The 25,624-nt window shown below is 60.8% G+C and overlaps 1 protein-coding gene across 1 annotated transcript; it reads left to right on the top strand.

The window, feature by feature from the left end:
• Nucleotides 1–649: 649 nt before the first annotated feature.
• On the top strand, nucleotides 650–4,607 carry LOC309583073 (Fc receptor-like protein 4; the record flags this gene model as incomplete). Its single annotated transcript, XM_082298590.1, has 10 exons — nucleotides 650–680; nucleotides 1,409–1,639; nucleotides 1,971–2,201; nucleotides 2,298–2,437; nucleotides 2,509–2,575; nucleotides 3,032–3,325; nucleotides 3,769–3,855; nucleotides 4,262–4,283; nucleotides 4,375–4,454; nucleotides 4,537–4,607. The coding sequence occupies 10 exons, from the start codon at nucleotides 650–652 to the stop codon at nucleotides 4,605–4,607; spliced, it is 1,254 nt and encodes a 417-aa protein (XP_082154716.1).
• Between the last annotated feature and the right edge of the window lie 21,017 nt (nucleotides 4,608–25,624).

A 25,624-nucleotide genomic window follows, 5' to 3' on the forward strand; every position in this document is an offset into this window, starting at 1 on the left:
ATAAAGAGGAAAAAGCCAAAGGGTGGGGGGGACACAGAACCGGAGCTACCCAGGACCCCCCTGTGATGCCGCCCCAGGTAATGAGCGCCCCGGGGGGGCCGTGCTGGGCCCTGAGTCACCCCAAAATCTGAGGCACCCCGTGAAGGAGCTGCAACCCACGAGCCCCCCCAGCCACTGCCCATCCCGGGACCCCCATTCCCCTGGGGACCCAACCGTGGCAGCCCCATTCCCTGTGTCCCCCTTTTCTAGGAGCCCCATCCTGGGTCTCCTGTTGCCCAGCATCTCCATCCCCTTCCCCCCATCCCCTTTGCCCCCCATTTCCTCCGTACACCCATGCTGAGGACCCCCCGACACATGGGGACCCCCATTCCCAGACAGACACTCCCTGTCACTTCCCCACTCTCCCCATTCCCCTGGGACATCCATCCTGAGATCCCCACATCCCCTGAGCCACCCAGTCCTGGGAACACCATGTCCCACCATGGCCCCAGCCTGTCCCCTGCTGTGTCTCCACCCTGCAACACCCTGCCCCCACCAAGGGCCACCAGCACGTGGGGGCGAGACGTGACCTCGCTTCCTGCCTGCCACCCAGGGGACCGGTTGCCCCGGCAGCGTGTGACAGCCAGCCTGGGTGGCCGGGGACAGCGGGATGGCCGGGAAGGTGGTGCTGCTCCTGTGGGGTGAGTGCCCTGGGCACGGGCCTGACGCCCCGGGGATGGGCCCTGGTGAGGCAGAGAGCAGTGGGGAGGGGGCAGAGGGGGACTGCGGGGTGCCCTGAGGTCCCCAAGGCCAGCAGAGCCCGAGCAGGGGCATGGAGCCCTTAAATGTGACCGGAGTCGTGGGGTGGCTGTGGGGACAGGAATGGGAGGCACAGGAACAGGGGGAGAGGAATGGAGGGAGTTTGATGTAGCAAAAGGAACCTTGGGCCTGGGGCAGCTGTGGGGACAGGGCCAGGGGCACAGGGATGCAGGGACAGGGACAAGGGCCAAGCACCATCAGGATGGGCCACGGGGCCAGGTGCCATTGGGATGGGATCATGGGCAGAGGGCCGTGGGGATGTGGCCGTGGGGACAGGTGCTGTGGATTGGGTGGAGGTGACTTGGACAAGCGTGAGGTGTCCACAGTGTCCCCATGTCCTGCCTCAGCCCAGGGTGACAGAGGTGTCCCTGTCCTCAAGATCTCTGGGCTAAACCGGTGACCCTGTGGGGACAGTTTGGGGACAGCCCCACACTCCGTGCCCAGGGTGCCGCTGTCCCCGCGGTGCCACCCCCACCCAGCCCTGTCCCTTCTCCCTTCCAGCCCAGACCCTCGGCCTCGCTGGTGAGTCTTCGGGGGGATGCCATGTCCCCGCCCCGCTGTCCCCATCCCGCGCTGGCCCTGGCAGGCTGGTGTCCCCTGTCACCCGCAGGCGCCCAGACCACCCAGCTCCTCGTGGAGCCCCCCTGGACGCCGCCGGTGCTGTGGGACCGGGTGACACTGACCTGCCAGGGCTCGGGCACCGCCGCTGCCACCACCTGGTACAAGGATGGGCAGCGCTGGTGGGAGGAGGGACCCGACCGATTCGTTGTCACTGAGAGTGGCACCTACCAGTGTGACAGACCTGGCACGGGGGTGAGCCCCCCCGTGAGCATCTCCAATGGTGAGGGGGGGATGTTAAATGATCAGGGTGATCCCCAGTGGGTCTGGGTGGGCTCCACTCCGTGGGTGGCCTCACCCCCTCGGGTGTTGAAAGCCTGTCCCCTGCATACAGGGACGTGCCTGTGCACCCCGTTTCATCCCAATGTAATGGGACCCTCATGGAGACAACAGTGCCATGGGGTTACCCTTGGTGTTCCTGGGATCCTCCCATGCAATGGAGACTCCTCCCAGAGGTCCCCGTTGTCGTGGGGACCCACCTCGAACCTGTCTCGAGCCCCTCCGTGCGATGGGACCCTCCTGCCCCACTGACCAGCTGGTGCTGCAGGTGCCAGCACGGGTGCTGCTGGAGGGGGACACGGTGACACTGCGCTGCCGGACCAGGAAGGATACATCGGTCACCAGGGTGCGATTTTACCAGGACGAGAAGGATCTGGGGGGGACACTCAAGAGCGCAGAGTTGTCCCTGTCTCCCCTGCAGCTGCACCACAGCGGCCGCTACCGCTGCGAGGGCTTGGAGGGCTTCGGGCTGTCACAGTCAGTGCCCCTGGCAGTGACAGTGCATGGTGAGCACCCCACAGCGGGAACTCCAATATCCCGACAGCCCCAAACCACTTCCCAGGGACTCGGGGTCACCATACCCCCTCCCATCTGCTTCCCAGAGCTGTTCCCGGTGCCGGTGCTGGAGGGTCCCCCCAAGCCCACCGAGGGGTCCCCCCTGAATCTCAGTTGCCTCAGCACCCCCAGCCCCCTGCGGCCCCGAGCCCCCCTCCTGCACCTCTTCTACCGGGACGGGCCGTTGGTGGGGGGCCCGCAGGGGTCCCCGCAGCTCCTGCTGCCCGCCGTGGGGGTCTCCCACTCGGGGAATTACAGCTGCCAGGTGCGCTCCGAGAGGGGGCCGTGCGGAAGAGCAGCGCCCGGCTCCGCATCACGGTGCGCAGTGAGTGCGGGGATGGGCACGGGGAGCCCCGACAGCCGCCACGGGTCCCCCAGTCCTGCTCAACCCTCTGCTTGCCTCCCTGCCTTCCCAGCTCCCTCCCTGGAACCTCCCTTCACATTCCCTGATCCCTGCATCCCTCACTAGGTCCCCTCACCCCTCCCTAGGTACACCTCTCCCTCACTTAGGTCCCTCCATGGTCCACAGGTCCCATCCATGTCTGGGTTCCCTAAACTTTCCCTGTGGTTCCCTCCAATCTGCTCCAGGTCTCCCCTCCTTGAACATCCCTGGGGTCCCTCCACCCCTTCCAAGCCTCCCCCTCATTTCTTGGCCCCCTTCTTCCTCACTGGGATCCTGCCAACCCTCCCTGATCCTCCCCTTCCGCCCTGAGTCCTTCACTGGTCCCTGGTGTCCCCCACCCCTCCCGGGTCCTCCATTCCCTTTCTGCCCTTCCCGCAGGGGTCCCGCTCTCGGGGGTGTCCGTGTCGGCGCAGCCCCCTGGGGGACAGGTGGCACTGGGGGACCGCCTGGTGCTGAGCTGCACGGTGGCCGCGGGGACAGGTCCCCTGTCCTTCTCCTGGCACCGGGGGGACTCGTGGGCACTGCTGGGCCCTGGCCCCCGCCTGGAGCTGCGCCACGTTGGAGACAATGACAGCGGCCACTACCAGTGCAGGGCCAGCAACGGGGACAGCGTGGCTGAGAGCGTCCCCATGAATGTCACCGTCCTGGGTGAACGGGACCCTCAGGAATGGGGTGACCCCACCCACCACATCCCCATGCCCCCTGGCCAGGTGCCAGCCCCATCTGTGTCCCCGCAGTGCCCGTGGCCAATGCCACCATCAGCCCCGGTGCCCTGGCACAGCCGGTGCAGACAGGTGACCCCGTGACCCTGCGCTGCTCGGTGCAGGTGGGCTCAGCCCCTGTCACCTTCACCTGGCTGCACAATGGCAGCGAGGTGGCCCGGGGTCCCCTCCTGGAGCTCGGCGACGTCCATGTGGGACATTCCGGCACCTACCAGTGCGTGGCCACCAACCAGCTGGGACAGGATGGGCACCGCGTGTTCCGGGCGCTCAGCCCCGAACTGGCACTGACGGTGACACCGCGGGGACACTGGGACACAGGTGGGGTCACTCAGGGTCACCCGGGGGATTGCAGCAGCCCTGCAGTGACTCTGATGTGTCCCCCTCTGTCCCCAGCAGTGGCTGCAGGTGTTGCCGGGTCCCTCCTGTCCCTGGTCCTGCTCGTGGGTGTCATTGTGGGCTGGCACCGGTGGCAGCGCCTGGGTGGGTGACAATGGGGCCAATGGGGGCCCTGGGGAGCTGGGAGGCCACCGAGAATGTGGGGATGATGGGGCAGCACCCATAGCCCCTCACTTGGGCAGCACAGAGTCCCCAGTGACCTTTGCTCAAAGTCCTTGAGGATTTGTTGTGGTGTTGGAGGGTGGTGCATGGATGCTGGCGGTTCTTTCAGGAATCCTGGAATAGTTTGGAGGGTGCCCATCCCTGCCAGCCTTGGGGCTCTGGGGGCTCAGGGGGCCAGGAGCACTGGTGTGGTTCAGGGCTTCTGGGGGACTCCAGGAATGCTGGGGGTGTCCTGGGGGGAATTGAGAGCCCTGTGGGAGTTCAGGACTCCCAAGGGTGGTCAGGGCCTTGGAGACCCCACAGTCACCCCCACCCCTTTCCTTTGCAGCCTCCAGGAAGCACCAGGAAAGGTGAGTGGGGGGCTCTAGCCATGAGCCCCCCCCCTTTTACCCAGCCCCCAAGACCTCCCATCCCCTCTCACACATCCCCTCATCCCTGCAGGGCTCCCCCGGAGCCCCCGGCCCCCCTGGAGGAGGGGGAGGTGCTGTACACCCACGTCACGGGGACGAAGCAGACACAGGGTGAGTTCGGGGTGGGACACACACAGGGACACGTCACCCACGGGGGGTGTCACACAGATGCCACAGCCAGGGTCTCCTGCAGGGCCCACCCGCACCGCTCCGCCCCAGGATACCCAAGTGACCTACGCGGAGCTGCTGGGACCCCACGGGTGACCGCAGGCACCCAGTGACATCTACGGGAATGTGCTGGGGCACTGAGGGCACTGGGGGACACTGGAGGACCGGACTGACTTCTGCTGGGCCCAAAATGCAGCTTTTTGCTGAAACTGGGAGAAATGGTGTTTCTTTGTTAGACTCTCTCTGGCTTTAGGAATGGGATTGTCCAATTTCCTGCTTCTACTAAAAACTTTCTCTCCCCGTCCGGCTGCGGAGGGCAGTGAGAGAGCGGCTTTGGTGGGTGCGGGGCATGCGGGCAGCGTCAGCCCACGGCAAGGCAGGAAGGAGGAGGGTCCCGCTCAGGGTGCTGAGCAGATCCTTTTGGGATTTGCCTGAGTTTTGGGGCTCCCTCAGTCCCTTGGTGTGGTGGTTTGGTCCAAAATACTCATTACTGTTTATCCTCTGTGAGATAAGAATTATGAGAAACACAAAGCAGGCACCAAACTTGAAAGAATATAAAGGAGTTTATTAACAGCCTTAAAAGAAGGGAAAAAAAAGAAAAATTATACCGCCTTCAGAACTCTCCTCCTCCCCCCACCTTCCTCCCTTCTCCCACTGACAATGTAAAAAGACAACCCTTAAGATGTTCACTTTGTTTACCACTTCCATAATAACCGTGTTCAGTCCATTTAGAAAGAGAAGTCTCTTCTTGCTCATGCTATGAAAACATTATCACAACGAGACAGCTGCCCACTTCCAAATATTGCTCAGTCCATTTAGGAAGAGGAGTGTCTCTGCTCGCATGTGAGTCCCTTCCCCCCCGACTTGCAGCTTTTCCTGCAACTGCTTTTGAGGGTCCACTCTTGAAGTTTTCTGGGGTACAATTTTAAGGTTGAGCCATTCAGAAACAAAAGTTCTCTTCACCCATCTCTGGGAGCACTTCATCTCTAACAACAGGGGCCCTCCTCCTTCCCTGGGAGCAAAGGGTCCTCCTCATCTTCATCTCTAGGACTATCTCTGGCAGAATCTCTAGGAACTGAGGTTTTCTCCTTTCCCATTTGGAGCAAAAGTCCCCATCGTTTCCATCTTTCCCTGTCCAAACTTCTCATGAAATTACAGCTGTGTCAGCATCTGCCTATCTCAGCGCAGGTGCTTTTGCTTAGGAGTTGAACACTCCACCCCCCAGATCTTCATGAAATGACAACGGGATACTCTGATATATCATAGCTTCACAACAGACTTTCAGCTTTAAGCATCTCCTCTTTCTCTTCCCTCATGTTTTCAGCTCTTCACAGCAGTAAAAGGGTTAATCTCACCTCAGCTTTGCAGCTGGAATGTTGCTTATCACAGTGGAGGGGGGGAGAGCCAAGCTGCTCTGGCTGCCCACAGCAAGGCAGTGGGGGGGGTTTCGACGGCTGGAACAGGCCCATGGCTTCAGGATGGTCGTGGCCCGGCCGAGCCTGGCCCGAGCAGGGACTGGCCAGGCCCGCTGGCCCCCACACGGGACACGCAGCCACCTGTCCCAGCACTGGAATTGAGAAAGAGAGGGGTGGGGGGGCTGAGTCTATTCTTAAGTGTGGATCACAGAGGCAGTCACAACTTTAAGTGGCTTAAAGAATTGTCGATATTCAAACTGGCCAGCTGATAAGTTCTGTCAGGTCTCAGAGGAAGCTGTAAGCACACCTTGGCAAGGACATCCCTTCCAGGACTATGCTTGCTAAAAATATGACACTTGGGCAGAGGGACAAAATGATCAATTGCTGCATTTCCGGGCTGCTTCCCTCGCAGCTGCCCCTGCAGGGGCGCTTGCCAGCCAGCCCTGCTCTGCAAACCATCAAAGGCCCTCGCAGAGCCACTGCTTGGGCTCCCCTTGGCTTTTGTGCTTCTCGAAGGCCTGAGCAAACCACAGCCACGCCTTTTCCCCCACACAATTCTCACCTTGCAGCAGCTCTAAAGCTGCGAGAGTCAAAGCCCAGGGGGCGGGGGGGACCCTCAGGTCCTGGCCACCCCTGGGGCTGGCCAGAGCAGGGCTGGCCAATGCCCATCCCCCCGCAGTGGGGCTGTGCCCCACACTTGGATGGCCACTGGCTACACGGAGGAGTTTGGGAGTTCCTTCCTGCCTGGGGCTCCATTCCCAAGCTGCTCTTGCCGTCTCAGATCCTGCAGGGGATGAGTGAGAATGGAGAAGTCTGAAATAGGTTTTCTCCCAAAACCGATAAACCCAAAGTGTCCCAACCCCCGGCACAGAATCCACACGAGGGGGTAGTGGAAGCAGGAGGAGGGGGCAGCCCCAAAACAGCTTCAGCACCCCCACATTTGTGGTGTTTCAGTGGTGTGGTATCAATTTTTGGTCAAATCAGACATTTCCAGAAGGAAAAAAGTTCCATTTTTCCATGTGGATGTTGAGGCAGAGGGGGCAGGTTGGTGCTCAGGTGTTGTGGCCAGAGCGGGGCACAGCCAGGAGTGTCCCGAGTGTTTCATCTGCAGGGTCCTCATCCATTTCCTGGTTGCCAGCGCTGAGACCCTGCCAGGGCTGGGGGCTTGGGGTGGCTGTGGGAGGTTGTGGCGGGGTCTGTGCCCTCCCCGACTGACACCCACCCCCTGTCACCCCCACTGGCACCCCGTGGGGCTTCTCACCCACAGAAGGGTGATAGGGGGCTGCAGGATGGGGAAGTGTTGCAGTGGGGATACTGCAACATGCATATATCAAACCAGGAGTCCCGTGGAAAGGAAATATATATGGACAGACAGATTCTTGCTAGATGTTTCAGAGATGTTTATTTCTCCAGCCGCATGGCCGGGGCTCTGCCGAGGAACTGTTCCAGTCACCGGACCAAGGGTCCTTCTGCCCACGCAGGGAACACAAACCAACCAATGGGAACGAGGCTGAGCAGGGGCAGGGAAACCCCGTGTCTGTGCCCTCAGGGCCCCTCTCCCAGGGCTACACGGCAGGGGAGGAGACCCCAACACCTCACCCGTTTTATTTTAATAAAAGGAGAATGAAAACAACTGGATAAACATAACAAGAACAGTTTCAAGACAAAACAAGCCACCCTCCTGAGTCTTTAAATGTCCAATCAGATTCTGTGGAACATCTTAGGGCTGACAGAAGGGAGACAGAACTCTCTGAGCATGCTTTGTGGGGAAACTGAGGCAGGAGAGGGTTTAACTTCTTCCCTCCCCCTTTTCATCCCCCACTCGGCATTGGAAAGGGATTTTTGGGGAAACAATTCGCAAAAGCATGGTTTTGTGAGGGAAGCCATGGATAAAAAAACGGATTAGGAATACACTGGGGGTAATAGGACATAGGGTAAAAGGGAAAGGTGGGATTAGGAAAGGGAGACTGTAGGGGGGGCTTACAATGGACATATTGTCTAACATGACTACGATTTTTTGCATATATACTGCCTTTTACAGGAACACCATCAGGCCCAGTGACCTGCGATGCTTGTAACCCTTTTCTATCTCGTATAATTTTGAATTCCACGACTTCTCCATCTCCCAAGCTTGGGATGCATTTTTCAGGGTTATTCTTTTCAATAGCAGTTCTATGCACGAATATGTCTTGCTGGTTGTCACACCTTGTTATAAAACCATAATTTTGCTTAACATTATACCATTTTACTATTCCTAAGATCTTAGGTACTATGATCTTTTCCTTTTTCTGAGTGGCTGCTGTTTTCTGTCTCGCTGCGTCTTTGCTCTCTCTTTCGGTCGCTCCCATGTTGCAATTGTCGGAGCTGCTCGTGCCTGCGCGCTCTTCTGCCGGTCGCGTTCGGGGCTGCGCGGGCCGGGCCGGGCCGCGCCGCTCAGTTCTCTGTGCGTCGCCTCCTCTGGTCGCAGCTTCGCTGCCGCTGCCAGGCGCTGTACCCACGTCTCGGCCGGGCCCCCGAGCGACGACCCCCCTGTGCCCTGCCCTAGCGCGCGTCTCGGCCGGGCGCAGCTCCGTTCCACCGCCATCGCCGCCAGCCGCCGCCCGCGCGCCGCCCCTTTCGGTCGGGTGTTCCTGGGGCTCGCTCCACCATGTGCTGCGCGGGGCCATGTGGGCACCGCCGGGTCCCACCGCTCCCGCCGCGCCTCGCTCCTCCACCGACACTGTGGCTCGCTTGGCTCCGCCTGCACGCAGGAACTGCCTCGCTGCTGCTCGCAGAGCGCTCGGTGCACGTGGCCTGGGCTGCACGGTCCCTGCGCCAGGCTTCCCTTTGCCAGGACACAGCTGACATTGCTCAACAGTCTCGGTAACGAAATAATATTCACGAAAATATTCTTCCATCGGCATATATTTTGACTCCAATATTAACTGTGTCCAAACGGTTTTCCAAAAGCCCTTCGTAAGAATTAAATCCCAAGAAACATAGAAAAAGTTCTTAAACAACCATGCCAGGAAGTGTTTCAGTTCTTTTTGAGCTTGAATCAAGCTAAAATTTACAAATTGTTGTTCAAGAATCATTTTAAGATAAATGTCCATATGCGGCTCTGAGAGCCAAGAGTCTTCCCACGGTTCCTCCATAGTTTAGATATGGAATAGCAAAGCAAAACCAAGAAGAGGAATCCAAAGTTTCCAGGGTTTACTCACACAAATCAGTCGCTTAGGGATCGGGGATTGTTCTGCTCACAATTCTCCACCATTATGTTGCAGTGGGGATACTGCAACATGCATATATCAAACCAGGAGTCTCGTGGAAAGGAAATATATATGGACAGACAGATTCTTGCTAGATGTTTCAGAGATGTTTATTTCTCCAGCCGCATGGCCGGGGCTCTGCCGAGGAACTGTTCCAGTCACCGGACCAAGGGTCCTTCTGCCCACGCAGGGAACACAAACCAACCAATGGGAACGAGGCTGAGCAGGGGCAGGGAAACCCCGTGTCTGTGCCCTCAGGGCCCCTCTCCCAGGGCTACACGGCAGGGGAGGAGACCCCAACAGGGAAGAGGGGCTGCACCTTGGGGGATCCCAAAGGGGGATTGGGGGCTCCCAGAGTGGAGGGGACCGTCAAGGGGAAGGGACATAGAAGGGACAGGGCACCCCCAAATTTGTGCCCTGCAGAGGTCACAGTGGCCAAGCAGGGACAGTGGGAGCCGGCAGGGCCCTTCCAGGACAGGGGTCCCAAGGATGTGCCAACACTGGGAGAGGGACCCCAAGGAATGTATCCAGAGACCCCACCGCACCGCCATCCCCCAGGACAGGACCCCCATGGCCGGGATGGGGCAGCCCTGGGACAGGATCCCCTCAGGACGTGTCACCCCCAGAACAGGGACTCCCCCGAGGACGGGACCCCACTGGATGTGCCCCCCCAGGTCAGAACCTGCCCCCCCATCTGACTCTCAGCACAAACGGCCTCTTTCTTCTGCTGCCGGAGAGAGAAAGTGAAAGTGTTGGGGGGCACAGCCAGACACCCCCATTCCCACTGCGCCCCCCACCACTCTCTGCGCCCCCGCACCCCCTATTCCCCCTGCACAGGGTCCCCCCAATCCGTTCCCTGCTCAGGAGCTCCCCAGGATCACTGAGCCGCACACTGGGGGGTGAGGCAGCATGGCACAAACGTGAGGAAATGAAGGACAAAACAGAAAGAGGAAAAAGCCAAAGGGTGGGGGGGACACAGAACCGGAGCTACCCAGGACCCCCCTGTGATGCCGCCCCAGGTAATGAGCGCCCCGGGGGGGCCGTGCTGGGCCCTGAGCCACCACAAAATCTGAGGCACCCCGTGAAGGAGCCGCGACCCACGAGCCCTCCCAGCCACTGCCCATCCCTGGGACCCCCATTCCCCTGGGAATCCGACCGTGGGAGCCCCATTCCCTGTGTCCCCCTTTTCTCGCAGCTCCATCCTGGGTCTCCTGTTGCCCAGCATCTCCATCCATTCCCCCCACCCACTTTACCCCCCATTCCCTCAGGACTCCCATCCCGGGGACGTCCAAAAAACACAGGGACCCCATTCCCCTGACAACCACTAGCTGTGACTGCCCCTCTCTCCCCATTCCCCTGGGACACCCATCCTGAGATCCCCACATCCCCTGAGCAACCCACTCCTGGGAACACCATGTCCCACCATGTCCCCAGCCTGTCCCCTGCTTTGTCTCCACCCTGCCCCCACCCTGCCACCACCCTGCCCCCACCCTGCCACCACCCTTCCCCCACCAAGCGCCACTAACATGTGGGGACGAGACGTGACCTCACTTCCTGCCCACCACCCTGGGGACAGGTGGCCTCCGGCAGCATGTGACAGCCAGCCCGGGTGGCCAGGGACACCAGGATGGCCGGGAAGGTGGTGCTGCTCCTGTGGGGTGAGTGCCCTGGGCACGGGCCTGACGCTCTGGGGATGGGCCCTGATGAGGCAGAGACTGGTGAGGAGGGGGCAGAGGGGGTCTGCGGGTTTCCCTGAGGTCCCCAAGGCCAGCAGAGCCCATGCATGAGGTTACCGGGATCATGCGCTGGCTGTCGGGACCAGATCAGGGGGACGGGAATGGAGTGACAGGTATGTAGCAAAAGGAACCCTGGGGCTGGGGCAGCTGTGGGGACAGGGCCAGGGGGAAAGGGATGCAGGGACAGGGACAAGGGCCAAGCACCATCAGGATGGGCCACGGGGCCAGGTGCCATTGGGATGGGATCATGGGCAGAGGGCTGTGGGGATGTGGCCGTGAGGACAGGTGCTGTGGGGTGGGTGGAAGTGACTTGGACAAGCGTGGGGTGTCCACAGTGTCCTCATGTCCTGCCTCAGCCCAGGGTGACAGAGGTGTCCCTGTCCTCAAGACCTCTGTGCTAAACCGGTGACCCCATGGGGACAGTTTGGGGACAGCCCCACACTCCGTGCCCTGGGTGCTCCTGTCCCCGCGCTGCCACCCCCACCCTTCTCCCTTCCAGCCCAGACCCTCGGCCTCGCTGGTGAGTCCTCGGGGGGATGCCACGTCCCTGCCCCGCTGTCCCCATCCCGCGCTGGCCCTGGCAGGCTGGTGTTCCCTGTCACCTGCAGCTGCCCAGACCACCCAGCTCCTCGTGGAGCCCCCCTGGACGCCGCCGGTGCTGTGGGACCGGGTGACACTGACCTGCCAGGGCTCGGGCATTGCCGGTGCCACCACCTGGTACAAGGACGGGCAGCGCTGGCGGCTGCAGGGACCCGACCGATTCGCTGTCACCGAGAGTGGCACCTACCAGTGTGACAGAGCTGGCACTGGGCTCAGCCCCCCCGTGAGTGTCTCCAATGGTGAGGGGGGGTTGGGTGTCCCCAGCCTGGCACCTGCGGGGTCCCTGAGGGCTCTGGATGGGCTCCGCTCCATGGGTCACCCCCCTGGTGTGACGAGAGCCCGTCCCCTGCACACGGGGACATCACAGAGCATCCCAGAGCAAGCGGACACCTGTGTTGGAATTGGGGACCCCGGTGCACTGGGTGTGACCCAATCAGCGCAACCCAGTGCCATCGGGACCCCACGGATCCCCACGGTGTGATGGGACCCCCCCGTCCCCCAGCCTGGCTGGTTCTGCAGGTGCCGGCGGGGGCGCTGCTGAAGGGGGACATGGTGACACTGTGCTGCCGGGGCTTGCAGGACAGATCGGTGACCTCAGTGTCCTTCTGCAACGAAGAGAAACAACTGCAGAGGTTCCGTGGTGGGACCGAGCTGTCCCTGTCCCCTCTGCGGCTGCACCACAGCGGCCACTACCGCTGCAGGGGCTGCGTGTATTCAGTGCTGCCACAGTGGAAGGAGTCCGCACCGGTGACAGTGACAGTGCACGTTGAGCACCCCCAGCCGCCACCCTGACACCCACACACCTCAGCACCCTTACAGCCTCTTCACAGGAGACTTGGGGTCATGCTCCCCCTGCTTCATCTCATCCCCATAGCTCTTCCAGGTGTCAGTGCTGGAGGGTCCCTTTCTTGGTTTGAAAGACAGGTGTCTGCTAAGGAAGGCAGAAACCTCCCTTGGAATGGCAGATGCAACCCCCCTTCCCTCTGAGGTATTATGATTTTGAAATCAAGGGGCTTTTAGGCAAAGATGTGGGAAAGAGGAATAACAGTTCTTTACTATTATGTATCTATATGTGTATCACCAGTCAAACAAACAACAATAACTATGGCAGTAGCAGCAAACAATCCCAAACCCAGTCCCAGCCTTCTCGGCTGTCAGGCCCTTTCCCCTTGGGTGTGGTTCCGGTCGCAGCCGGCAGGGGCGCTGGCGGCTCCTGGTGAGCAGGGCAGGTGCGATGGTTCCCCCGTGGCTGCAGGGGGCGCTCCAGAGTGAGCTCGGGGAGCACGCGGCACTGGTGGCCTGGGATCCCGGGAAGGGATGGAACAAAGGAGCTTCACAAACCCCTGGGCAGCTGATCCCGGTGTCCGGCCGGACCCGTGGGAACAGCAGGCTGGAAAGGCAGGCTGGAGGGGCAGGGACAAGCACAGATCCTGGGTGGCAGACAAGATGTATCCAAACGGGGTACACCCCAGAGGTCTGGGGAGGCAGGGTGAGCAGGGATTCAACGTAGCGAAGGCTCGAATTAACGGTGGGGCAGGGCGGCCATGGCCTGGCTCCCCAGTGGGGAAGGGACGGCGGGCTTGGGATCCCGGGGTTTCTCTGGCAGAAGGAAAAGTGGCTGAAGAAAGCAGCTTCCCTCTCTGTCAGAACACCAAGACCGACTGCCCACATACCCCGGTGAAACAAAAAGAGCAGCGAGCTCTTTTGTTTTTCTGAAATACCCAGCCATTTGTTCCCCTAGCAAAATGCATGGGGGAATTCCTTTAACAGAAAAAAAACCAAAACAAAAGACAAAGAACAAAAAACCAGGCGAGCTCCTAAAACCCCAACACTTTGAGGAAAAAGTGTTTATTCCCAAACCTGGTGGGGGAGGGGTGGTTTGGAACCTGCCTTCTCTCAGAGGATGTCATTCTAAATTTGGCCAAACTGGCGCAGGGGAGGAAGGCCAAGCTGACCCTCTGAGCAAGCTCCTGATCCCTCCAAGAAACCCAAAGTAAAATGGCTCCTGTGTGAATTAACTGCTTTTATGTGCTAAGGTTCCTCCCATGGCCCAATTTCCTGGGCATTTTTTCCCGGGCATTTTTCCAGGCGTCCGGGCATCTGTCCCACCGGCCAGTGTGGGGTCACTCACAGCCCCATCATGGAAGCTTTCTCTCCCCTGATCGGCTGTCAGCTGAAGCCTCCGCGGGACAGGCTTCCCATGATATGTAGAACCCCTAGAGTAATTTTCCACTTCATGTGTAACATATGTTGAGGCCTAAATGAAAATCAGATTGGTTCCTCTCAACCCCCATGCTCCCAGCGTCTCTGCAATCCCCTTCCCAGTGCTCCCAATACAGCAAGTGGCTTACCGTCCCCCCTGCCAGTTCCAAGGGGGCACAGGACCTGGTTCTGTCCTCCTGGGACAAAAATGCAGCTTTTTGGTTAAACTGGCAGAAATGCTGTTTGCTTGTTCAGCTCTGACGGGCTTTAGGAATGGGATTCTCCAATGTTGGGCTGCCACTATGTCTTGGTTTGAAAGACACATGTCTGCCCAGGGAGGCGGGAACCTCCTTTGGGATGGAGACTATGACCCCCTATCCTCCGAATTATTGCAACTGTGAAATTATGGGACTTTCAGGCCAAGATATGGGAACAGGAATAACAGTTCTTGACTAGTGAGTGTATATATGTACAACAGGGCAAAGCAACAACAATGGCAGCAACAGCAAGCAGAACCAGAACCCAGGGCCAGAATTACAACCCTGTGCCAGAACCAGATCCCGGGGCCAGGACCAGAACCCAGTGTCAGAACCAGAATTCAGAGCCAGAACCAGACCCAGTGCCAGAACCACAAACCCGGTGCCAGAACCAGAACCTGATGAAAGAACCAGAACCCAGTGCCAGAACCACAAACCCTGTGCCAGAACCCGGTGCCAGAACCAGAACCCAGTGCCAGGACAAGGCCCTGGTGCCAGCACCAGACGCGGTGCCGGAACCAGAACCCGATGAAAAAACCAGAATCCACTGAAAAGACCAGAACCCGGTGACACGACCACAAATCCAATGCCACAACCAGAACCCGGTCCCAAGACCAGACCTTGGTGCCAGAACCAGACTTCGGTGCCAGAGCCAGAACCCGGTGAAAGAACCAGAACCTGGTGGCAGGACCAGACCCGGTGCTGGAACCAGACCCCAGTGCCAGCACCAGACCGCAGCGCCAGGACCAGACCAGTGCCAGTCCCAGTACCAGACCTCGGTGCCGGTACCAGACCCGGTGCCGGTACCAGACCCGGTGCTGGTGCCTCTCTCGCTGTGGGCCCGTTCCCCTCGCTGCAGTTCTGCTCGAGGCCGCCAGGGGCACTGGTGGCTCCCGGCCGGGTGCGGCAGGTGCGGTGATTCCCCCCGCCCGCCAGCAGGGGGCGCTGTGGCGCGAGCTCGGCCCTGTCTCTCCCTCACGCGGCGATGGCGGCGCAGCCGGCGGGAGGGATGGAAAAGCGGCTTCCTTTACAAACCCCCAAGGGCAGCCAGGCCCGGTGCCCCTCGGGATGGTGAAAGGGGCTGCAGCAGGAACCTGGGAGTGGCAGCTGGGGCGGCATAGGCCAGTGGAGCCTGGAGTGGCAAAACAAAATGCAGCAGAAGCTCCGCAGCTGTAGCAGGAGCCGCGGGGTGTCCCGGCAGGCAGGCGGTGCTGGGTTAGAGTGTAGTGAAAAAAACCAGAGCAGTGGCAGAAAAACGGCGGGGCTGGGCAGCAGCAGCCCGGCTCCCGAACGCAGCCGGGAGAGGCTCCCTCAGAGAGGGAGGGGCTCGGGACCCCAGGTTTTCCTCTGAGCCACCCGAGCAGATGGTGAGAGTCCTTTTCCAGTGGGGTCCGCTGTTAATAAGGTTGCAGTTCAACAGCTGCTCTTCCGAGCAAAGGCTCACCCACTTTAAGGGAGAAGCAGGACAGGGCTGGACTCTGAATTCTCCCTGCACTGAGCAGCAGCTCGACTGTTCCCTCTGATCCCCAGACCAAGAGAGAGCTGGAGCTAAGCCCACCCCTCACTCTCAAGCCAAAATCTCTCGGTATCTCTGCCCTTCCCAAGAGAAAAGCTCCACTGGCTAAGAGGCTTCAGCCAGCTGCTGCCCTTCCCCACATCTTGGCCACTTCCTTGTCTCTCTAAAGTATGGTCCTTATTGTCTCTTAACAACAAATGGGAGAAAATTCTCGGAGAGAAAGAAAACAAAAGGAAAAATCCTGACCTCCAACACCCTAAAAAGCAGGGGCAGCTGGGGACAGTGGGAGCCAGCAGGACTCCCCCTGCACAGGGCTCCCAAGGATGTGCAACCACTGGGAGAGGGCCCCCCCTCAGGAATGGGTCCAGAGACCCCCCCAGCACCACCATCCCCCAGGACAGGACCCCCCTGGCCGGGATGGGGCAGCCCTGGGACAGAACACTCCCAGGATGTGGCACCCCCAGAACAGGGACCCCCCCAGGACAGGACCCCACTGGATGTGCCCCCGCAGGTCAGAACCCACCCCCCGACTGACTCTCAGCACAAACGGCCTCTTCCTTCTGCTGCCGGAGAGAGAAAGTGAAAGTGTTGGGGAGCACGGCCAAAAACCCCCATTCCCCACAGCCCCCACCCCCTCCTCTCTGCAGCCCCTGCACCTCCAGGATTGCCAAGCCAGAAACTGGGGAGGAGGGAGTGGTGCAATAGTGAGGAAAATAAGGGAAAAAATTGAATAAAGAGAGGAAAAAGCCCTGGGTGAGGGCAGTGTAGCAGACTTGGAGCACCATGGGGACATTCTTATGGGGGAGGGGTGTGCTGGGGCCTGGGTCACCCCAAAATTTGAGGCACCCAGTGAAGGAGCTGTGACCCACATGCCACCCAACCGCTCCCAGTCCTTTGGACCCCCATTCGCCATAGAACCAAACCATGGGACCACCATTCTTTATCTCCCCCCTCCCTGGGACCACCATGCCAGGACTCCCATTTCCTAGGATCTCCATTCCCCACCACTCCCCTACCCTTGATCCCATCCTATTGTTCCCCATTGCCCCAGGATCCAGAGTCCCACAGGGCCCCGCATTCCCCTGCCGGCCCCATCCCTGGAACCAGCATCTCATGACCCCAAATCCCTGGAGCCCACATTCTCCTGGGAGCCTCATCCCTTTCTTCCCCCACCCATGGGACCCCCATTCCCCAGAAGACCCATCCATTGTGACTCCCCCTCCTCAGGATCCCCATTCTCTGGACCTCCTTGGGGCACTGTGACCTCGGGCATGGCCCAATCTGGGGGGTACTCTGTCCCCTCTACTCCCCCATTTGACAGTTCCCCCCCTATTTGGGAAGCCCAAATTCCCCTTTGGGAGCTGCTAAGATGCAGCCTGTCCCTCCAATCCCACATCCCTCCAAGACTCTTGCGCGAGTAAGAAGCCCCGCTGGGGGGGACAGCAGGGGGTGAGAGGGGCTGGGTGCCATTAGGGGAGGAAACCCTAAAAACCTCCAAAGCCAGCCCCCACACCTCCTTCAGGGTCTCAGTGCTGGGAACCAGGCTGGAACGCTCGTGACCGTCCCCTCCTCTGCCCACAACACCCGAGGACCATTCTGCCCCCTCCGCTGCAGCACTGTGAAAACTGCAGGTATTTTCCCCTGGAAGTGGCGAATCTGGCCCCAGTTTGATGCCACAGGGCTGGGACCCTGTAAATCGAGGGGGGGGGTGGGGGGGGGATGTTAAGCTGTTGTGGGGCTATCCCGCCCCTATCCCCACATTCCCCCCCTGCCATGGGGTTTCTGTCCTTAGAGGTTGGGACACCTTGGGTTTATTGGTTTTGGGAGAAAACCTATTCCAGACTTCTCCATTCTCATTCATCCCCTGCAGGATCTGAGCCAGCAAGAGCAGCTTGGGAATGGAGCCCCAGGCAGGAAGCAGCTCCCAAACTCCTGCGTGCAGCCAGTGGCCATCCAAGTGTGGGGCCAGGCCATGCCACAGCCCCACTGCGCAGGGATGGGCATTGGCCAGCCCTGCTCTGGCCAGCCCCAGGGGCAGCCAGGACCTGAGGGTCCCCCCATCCCCTGGGCTTTGACTCTCGCAGCTTTAGAGCTGCTGCAAGGTGAGAATTGTGTGGGGGAAAAGGCGTGGCTGTGGTTTGCTCAGGCCTGCGAGAAGCACAAAAGCCAAGGGGAGCCCAAGCAGTGGCTCTGCGAGCGAGGGCCTTTGATGGTTTGCAGAGCAGGGCTGGCTGGAAAGCGCCCCTGCAGGGGCAGCTGCGAGGGAAGCAGCCCGGAAATGTAGCAATGGATCATTTTGTGCCTCTGCCCAAGGGACGGAGGGAGCCTCAAAACTCAGGCAAATGCCACAAGGATCTGCTCAGCACCCTCAGCGGGACCCTCCTCCTTCCTGGCTCAAACCTGCCGCCCTTTGGAAGCTCCTGGAAAGAATGTTTGGGTTCTGGCTGCAGCTGACGGACATGAGGGAGAAGTGTGGAAATATCGAGCAGTGGCTCCACACGTGGATCTGGGAAACAGGGGGTGGGAGCAGGAGCAGGGAGTGCCCAGGCAGGGGAATTCAGAGTAGGATGGAGTGGATTTACCAGGGAATCAGACCCTGAGGGACACACGGGCATTTCCACAGCTTCCTGTGCAGTGCTCCCAGGATGGACAGAGTTGTTCCCTTTTGGCAGCAGAAGCCATGGGAAGTCAATCAAGTCTCAGGGTGGCAATGAGAAAAATGGGAAGAGTTCCTAAATATGGCCCCAGAAAAGCCATCCTTGTGGGCTGGGTTGCTGCCCAGCAGACAGGGAACAATCCCATGCACCTGTTGGACACTCAGGGAGATTTCCCACTCCGTGTTACCCACAGGCAAACGCGGCTGTGGGATGCACCAATGGGCTCCTAAAGGGAAACAAAAAGTTTAATTTCTCTGTGATTTGTTTGGGTTTTTATTGTGAGAGACCTGTTGAGAGATCAATGATTGAAAGGATTCTATAAACCAGAGCATTTTGTAAGAGTGTCGGTTTGATTTTGGCTGAGTTGATTTATCTTTACTGGGAAAAAATTGGTGTGGGAAAAGCTTTGTGCCTTTATCCTATGGATGTATGATTTTGTCTCAACCAATTGGGAATGTGGGGAATTCAACCAAATTTAGCCTGGCAGTTACCATTGTCAGGGGCAGGTTTTGACAGGGAAGGCTGGAATTTGGGGTACCCCGGAGGTCACAGTGCCCCAGCGGGAATGCTCAGGGCCCCCCGGGAGAGGGATCCCCGGGATGTGCCACATCTGGGGCAGGAATCCCCAGGACGTGGCACCCCCAGAACGAGGACCCGCCTGGGACAAGACCCAGGTGTCACCACAGCAGAGGAGCCCTTTTCCCCCAGGATAGGACCCCTCTGGATGTGCCCCCCCCAGGTCAGAACCCACCCCCCGTCTGACTCTCAGCACAAACGGCCTCTTCCTTCTGCTGCCGGAGAGAGAAAGTGAAAGTGTTGGGGGGCACAGCCGGACACCCCCATCCCCCACTGTCCCCCCACCCCTCTCTGCGCCCCCGCACCCCCTATTCCCCCTGCACCGGGTCCCCCGAGCCCGTTCCCTGCTCAGGAGCTCCCCAGGATCACTGAGCCGCACACTGGGGAGTGAGGCAGCGTGGCACAAACGTGAGGAAATGAAGGACAAAAGAGAAATAAAGAGGAAAAAGCCAAAGGGTGGGGGGGACACAGAACCGGAGCTACCCAGGAGCCCCCTGTGATGCTGCCCCAGGTAATGAGCACCCCGGGGGGGCCGTGCTGGGCCCTGAGTCACCCCAAAATCTGAGGCACCCCGTGAAGGAGCTGTGACCCACGAGCCCCCCCAGCCACTGCCCATCCCTGGGACCCCCATTCCCCTGGGAACCCGACCGTGGCAGCCCCATTCCCTGTGCCCCCCTTTTCTAGGAGCCCCATCCTGGGTCTCCTGTTGCCCAGCATCTCCATCCCCTTCCCCCAACCCCTTTGCCCCCATTCCCTCAGGACCCCCATCCCCAGCACCCCCCGACACATGGGGACCCCCATTCCCCAGACAGACACTCCCTGTCACTTCCCCTCTCTCCCCATTCCTCCGGGACACCCATCCTGAGATCCCCACATGCCCTGAGTCCCCCACTCCTGGGAACACCATGTCCCACCATGGCCCCAGCCTGTCCCCTGCTGTGTCTCCACCCTGCAACACCCTGCCCCCACCAAGGGCCACCAACACGTGGGGATGAAACGTGACCTCGCTTCCTTCCCCTTGGTCCCAAGAGCCGCCGCCCAGGGGACAGGTGGCCTCCGCAGTGTGTGACAGCCGGCCCGGGTGGCCGGGGACAGCAGGATGGCCGGAAGGTGGTGCTGCTCCTGTGGGGTGAGTGCCTCGGGCACGGGCCTGACACCCCGGGGATGGGCCCTGGTGAGGCAGAGAGTGGTGGGGAGGGGGAAGAGGGGGTCTGCGGGGTGCCCTGAGGTCCCCAAGGCCAGCAGAGCCCACGCAAGGGAATGGAGCCCTTAAATGTGACCGGAGTCGTGGGGTGGTTGTGGGGACAGGGCCAGGGGGACAGGAATGGAGGGAGTGGGGTGTAGCAAAAGGAACGTTGGGGCTGGGGCAGCTGTGGGGACAGGGCCAGGGGGACAGGGATGCAGGGACAAGGGCCAAGCACCATCAGGATGGGCCACGGGGCCAGGTGCCATTGGGATGGGATCATGGGCAGAGGGCCGCGGGGATGTGGCCATGGGGACAGGTGCTGTGGGGTGGGTGGAGGTGACTTGTACAGGCATGGGGTGTCCACAGTGTCCCCATGTCCTGCCTCAGCCCAGGGTGACAGAGGTGTCCCTGTCCTCAAGATCTCTGTGCTAAACCGGTGACCCCGTGGGGACAGTTTGGGGACAGCCCCACACTCCGTGCCCAGGGTGCTCCTGTCCCCGCGGTGCCACCCCCACCCAGCCCTGTCCCTTCTCCCTTCCAGCCCAGACCCTCGGCCTCGCTGGTGAGTCCTCGGGGGGATGCCACGTCCCCACCCCGCTGTCCCCATCTCGCACTGGCCCTGGCAGGCTGGTGTCCCCTGTCACCCACAGACACCCAGACCACCCAGCTCCTCGTGGATCCCGCCTGGACACTGCCGGTGCTGTGGGACCGGGTGACACTGACCTGCCAGGGCTCGGACACTGCCGCTGCCACCACCTGGTACAAGGACGGGCAGCCCTGGTGGCTGCAGGGACCCGACCGTTTCGTTGTCACTGAGAGTGGCACCTACCAGTGTGACAGACCCGGCACTGGGCGCAGCCCCCACGTGAGCGTCTCCAATGGTGAGGGGGGGATGTTAAATGATCAGGCTGGTCCCCAGTGAGTCTGGGTGGGCTCCACTCCATGGGTGGCCTCACCTCCTCGGATGTCGAAAGCCTGTCCCCTGCATACAAGTTCATGCCAGTGCATCCCAGTGCACCCCAGTGCATCCCAGTGTAATGGGATCCTCATGGCGACAGCAGTGCCATGGGGTTACCCCTGGTGTCTCTGGGATCCTCCCGCATAATGGAGACTCCCCCAGAGGTTCCCGCTGCTGTGGGGACCCACCTCAGACCTGTTTTGAGCCCCTCAGTGCGATGGGACCCTCCTGCCCCACAGACCGGCTGGTGCTGCAGGTGCCGGCCCGGGCGCTGCTGGAGGGGGACACGGTGACACTGCGCTGCCGGACCAGGAAGGATACATCGGTCACCAGGGTGCGATTTTACCAGGACGAGAAGGATTTGGAAGGGAAAATCAAGGGGGCAGAGCTGTCCCTGTGCCCCCTTCAGCCACACCACAGCGGCCGCTACCACTGCAAGGGTTTGGAGGGCTTCAGGCTGTCACAGTCAGTGCCCGTGACAGTGACAGTGCATGGTGAGCACCCCACAGCGGGAACTCCAATATCCTGACAGCCCCAAACCACTTCCCAGGGACTCAGGGTCACCATCCCCTCCTCCCATCTGCTTCCCAGAGCTGTTCCCGGTGCCGGTGCTGGAGGGTCCCCCCAAGCCCACCAAGGGGTCCCCCCTGAATCTCAGCCGCCTCAGCACCCCCAGCCCCCTGCGGCCCCGAGCCCCCCTCCTGTACCTCTTCTACCGGGACGGGCAATTGGTGGGGGGCCCGCAGGGGTCCCCGCAGCTCCTGCTGCCCGCCGTGGAGGTCTCCCACTCGGGGAATTACAGCTGCCAGGTGCGCTCCGAGAGGGGGGCCGTGCGGAAGAGCAGCGCCCGGCTCCGCGTCACGGTGCGCAGTGAGTGCGGGGATGGGCGCGGGGAGCCCCGACAGCCGCCACGGGTCCCTCAGTACTTCTCAACCCTCTGCGTGCCTCCTTTCCTTCCCAGGTCCTTCCCTGGACCCTCCCTTCACATTCCCTGATCCCTGAATCCCTAACTGGGGTCCCCTCACCCCTCCCTAGGTACCCGTCTCCCTCACTGAGGTCCCTCCATGGTACACAGGTCCCATCCATTCCTGGCTCCAAAAAACCTTCCCTATGGTTCCCTCCAACCGTCTCCAGGTCTCCACTCCCTTAATCTCCCATCCCTCCCTGGGGTTCCTTCCCATCCTTTCAAACCTCTCCCCCGTCTCTTGGCCCCCTTCTTCCTCACTGGGATCCCCCCACCCCTCCCTGATCCTCCCCTTCCCTGAGTCCTTCATTGGTCCCTGGGGTCTCCCACTCCTCCCAAGTCCCCCATTCCCTTTCTGCCCCTCCCACAGGGGTCCCGCTCTCGGGGGTGTCCGTGTCGGCGCAGCCCCCCGGGGCACAGGTGGCACTGGGGGACCGCCTGGTGCTGAGCTGCAGTGTGGCCGCGGGGACAGGTCCCCTGTACTTCTCCTGGCACCGGGGGGACTCTTGGGCACTGCTGGGCACCGGCCCCCACCTAGAGCTGCGCCACATTGGGGACAATGACAGTGGCCACTACCAGTGCAGGGCCAGCGACAGGGACAGCATGGCAGAGAGTGACCCCATGAATGTCACTGTCCTGGGTGAGCGGGACCCTCAGGAATGGGGTGACCCCACCCACCATATCCCTATCCCCCCTGGCCAGGTGCCAGCCCCGTCTGTGTCCCCGCAGTGCCCGTGGCCAATGCCACCATCAGCCCTGGTGCCCTGGCACAGCCGGTGCGCGCAGGTGACCCCCTGACCCTGCGCTGCTCGGTGCAGGTGGGCTCAGCCCCTGTCACCTTCACCTGGCTGCACAACGGCAGCGAGGTGGCCCGGGGTCCCCTCCTGGAGCTCGGCGACGTCCATGTGGGACATTCCGGCACCTACCAGTGCGTGGCCACCAACCAGCTGGGACAGGACGGGCACCGCGTGTTCCGGGCGCTCAGCCCCGAGCTGGCACTGACGGTGACACCGCGGGCACACTGGGACACAGGTGGGCTCACTCAGGGTCATTGGGATTGCAGCACCCCCGCAGTGACCGGTGACCCTGATGTGTGCCTCTCTGTCCCCAGCAGTGGCCGCATGGGTTGCCAGGTCCCTCCTGTTCCTGGTCCTGCTCGTGGGTGTCATTGGGGGTTGGCACCGGTGGCAGCGCCTGGGTGGGTGACAATGGGGCCCACGGGGGCCCTGGGGAGCTGGGAGGCCACCGAGAATGTGGGGATGATGGGGCAGCACCTACAGCCCCTGACTTGGGCAGTGCTGAGCCCCCAGTGACCTTTGCTCGAGGTCCTCAAGGATTAGGGTTGGTGTTGGAGGGTGGTGCAGGGATGCTGGGGGTTCTTTCAGGAATCCTGGGGCAGTGTGGAGGGTGCCCATCCCAGCCAGCCTTGGGGCTCTGGGGGCATCAGGACATGGGGCTCTGGTGTGGTTCAGGGGTTTTGGGGGTCTCCAGGAATGCTGGGGGCTCCTGGGGGGAATTGAGAGCCCTGTGGGAATTGAGGATTCCCAAGGGTGGTCAGGGCCTTGGGGACCCCACAGTCACCCCCACCCCTTTCCTTTGCAGCCTCCAGGAAGCACCAGGAAAGGTGAGTGGGGGGTTCCAGCCATGAGCCCCCCCTTTTATACAGCCCCCAAGACCTCCCATCCCCTCTCACACATCCCCCCATCCCTGCAGGGCTCCCCAGGAGCCCCCGGCCCCCCCGGAGGAGGGGAAGGTGCTGTACACCCACGTCACGATGACAAAGCAGGGTGAGTACGGGGTGGGACACACACAGGGACACGTCACCCGCGGGGGTGTCACACAGGTGCCACAGCCAGGGTCTCCTGCAGGGCCCACCCGCACCGCTCCGCCTCAGGATACCCAAGTGACCTACGCGGAGCTGCCGGGACCCCACGGGTGACCGCAGGCACCCAGTGACATCTACGGGAACGTGCTGGGACACTGAGGGCGCTGGGGGACACTGGAGGAGCCGACTGACTTCTGCTGGGCCCAAAATGCAGCTTTTTGCTGAAACTGGGAGAAATGGTGTTTCTTTGTTAGACTCTCTCTGGCTTCACGAATGGGATTATCCAATTTCTTGCTTCTTCTAAAAACTTTCTCTCCCCGTCTAGCTGCGGAGGGCAGTGAGAGAGCGGCTTTGGTGGGTGCGGGGCATCCGGGCGGCATCAGCCCACGGCAAGGCAGGAAGGAGGAGGGTCCTGCTCAGGGTGCTGAGCAGATCCTTGTGGCATTTGCCTGAGTTTTGGGGCTCCCTCAGTGCCTTGGGCAGAGGGACAAAATGATGCATTGCAGCATTTCCGGGCTGCTTCCCTCGCAGCTGCCCCTGCAGGGGCGCTTTCCAGCCAGCCCTGCTCTGCAAACCATCAAAGGCCCTCGCTTGCAGAGCCACTGCTTGGGCTCCCCTTGGCTTTTGTGCTTCTCGCAGGCCTGAGCAAACCACAGCCACGCCTTTTCCCCCACACAATTCTCACCTTGCAGCAGCTCTAAAGCTGCGAGAGTCAAAGCCCAGGGGATGGGGGGACCCTCAGGTCGTGGCTGCCCCTGGGGCTGGCCAGAGCAGGGCTGGCCAATGCCCATCCCTGCGCAGTGGGGCTGTGGCGTGGCCTGGCCCCACACTTGGATGGCCACTGGCTGCACGCAGGAGTTTGGGAGCTGCTTCCTGCCTGGGGCTCCATTCCCAAGCTGCTCTTGCTGGCTCAGATCCTGCAGGGGATGAATGAGAATGGAGAAGTCTGGAATAGGTTTTCTCCCAAAACCAATAAACCCAAAGTGTCCGTACCTCCCAGGACAGAAACCACATGGGGGGCAGTGGGAGCAGGAGAGGGGGGGAAGCCCCACAACAGCTTCAGCCCCCTCACATTTGCTGTGTCTCAGTGGTGTGGTATCAATTTTTGGCCAAATCAGCCATTTCCAGAAGGAAAAATCTCCATTTCTCCATGCGGGTGTTGAGGCAGAGGGGGCAGGTTGGTGCTCAGGTGTTGTGGCCAGAGCGGGGCACAGCCAGGAGTGTCCCGAGCGTTTCATCTGCAGGGTCTCATCCATTTCCTGGTTGGCAGCACTGAGACCCTGCCAGGGCTGGGGGCTTGGGGTGTCTGTGGGAGGTTGTGGTGGGGTCTGTGCCCTCCCCGACTGACACCCACTCCTAGTCACCCCAGCTGTCACCTTGTCAGGCTTCTCACCCACAGAAGGTTCATAGGGGGTATTGGGGTTTTTGGAGCTCTCCTGGGTTTTTTTTCAGTTAAAGGAATTTTCCCCATACGTGTTGCTATCGGGTCATATTGCTGGGTAGTTCAGAAAAACAAAAGACCTGGCCAAGGAGGGTGGGGTGCATCTGGCTACTCTTTTGTTTCACCTGGTTGTGCAGACAGTCGGTGCCCAGCCTTTGGACTGAGAGGGAGGCTGATCTCTTCGGCTGCTTTTCCTTCTGCCAGAGAAACCCTGGGATCCCAGGCCTGCCTTCTCTGCCCTGATGGGTGCCTGGCCGTGGCCGCCCTGCCCCTGCCGTTAATTGGAGCCTTTGCTACATTGTAGCCCTGCTCACCCTGCCTCCCCAGACCTCTGGGGGTTTCCCCGTTTGGATACATCTCATCTGCCAGCCGGGATTTGTGCTCGTCCCTGCTGCTCCAGCCTGCTGTTCCAGCCTGCTGTTCCCGAGGGTCCAGCCGGACACCGAGATCAGCTGCCCAGGGGTTTGTGAAGCTTCTTTGTCCCATCCCTTCCCGGGATCCCAGGCCACCAGTGCCGCGTGCTCCCCGAGCT

This window comes from Coloeus monedula, assembly GCF_965178545.1.
Source record: "Coloeus monedula genome assembly, chromosome: 29".
Lineage (NCBI taxonomy): Eukaryota > Metazoa > Chordata > Aves > Passeriformes > Corvidae > Coloeus > Coloeus monedula.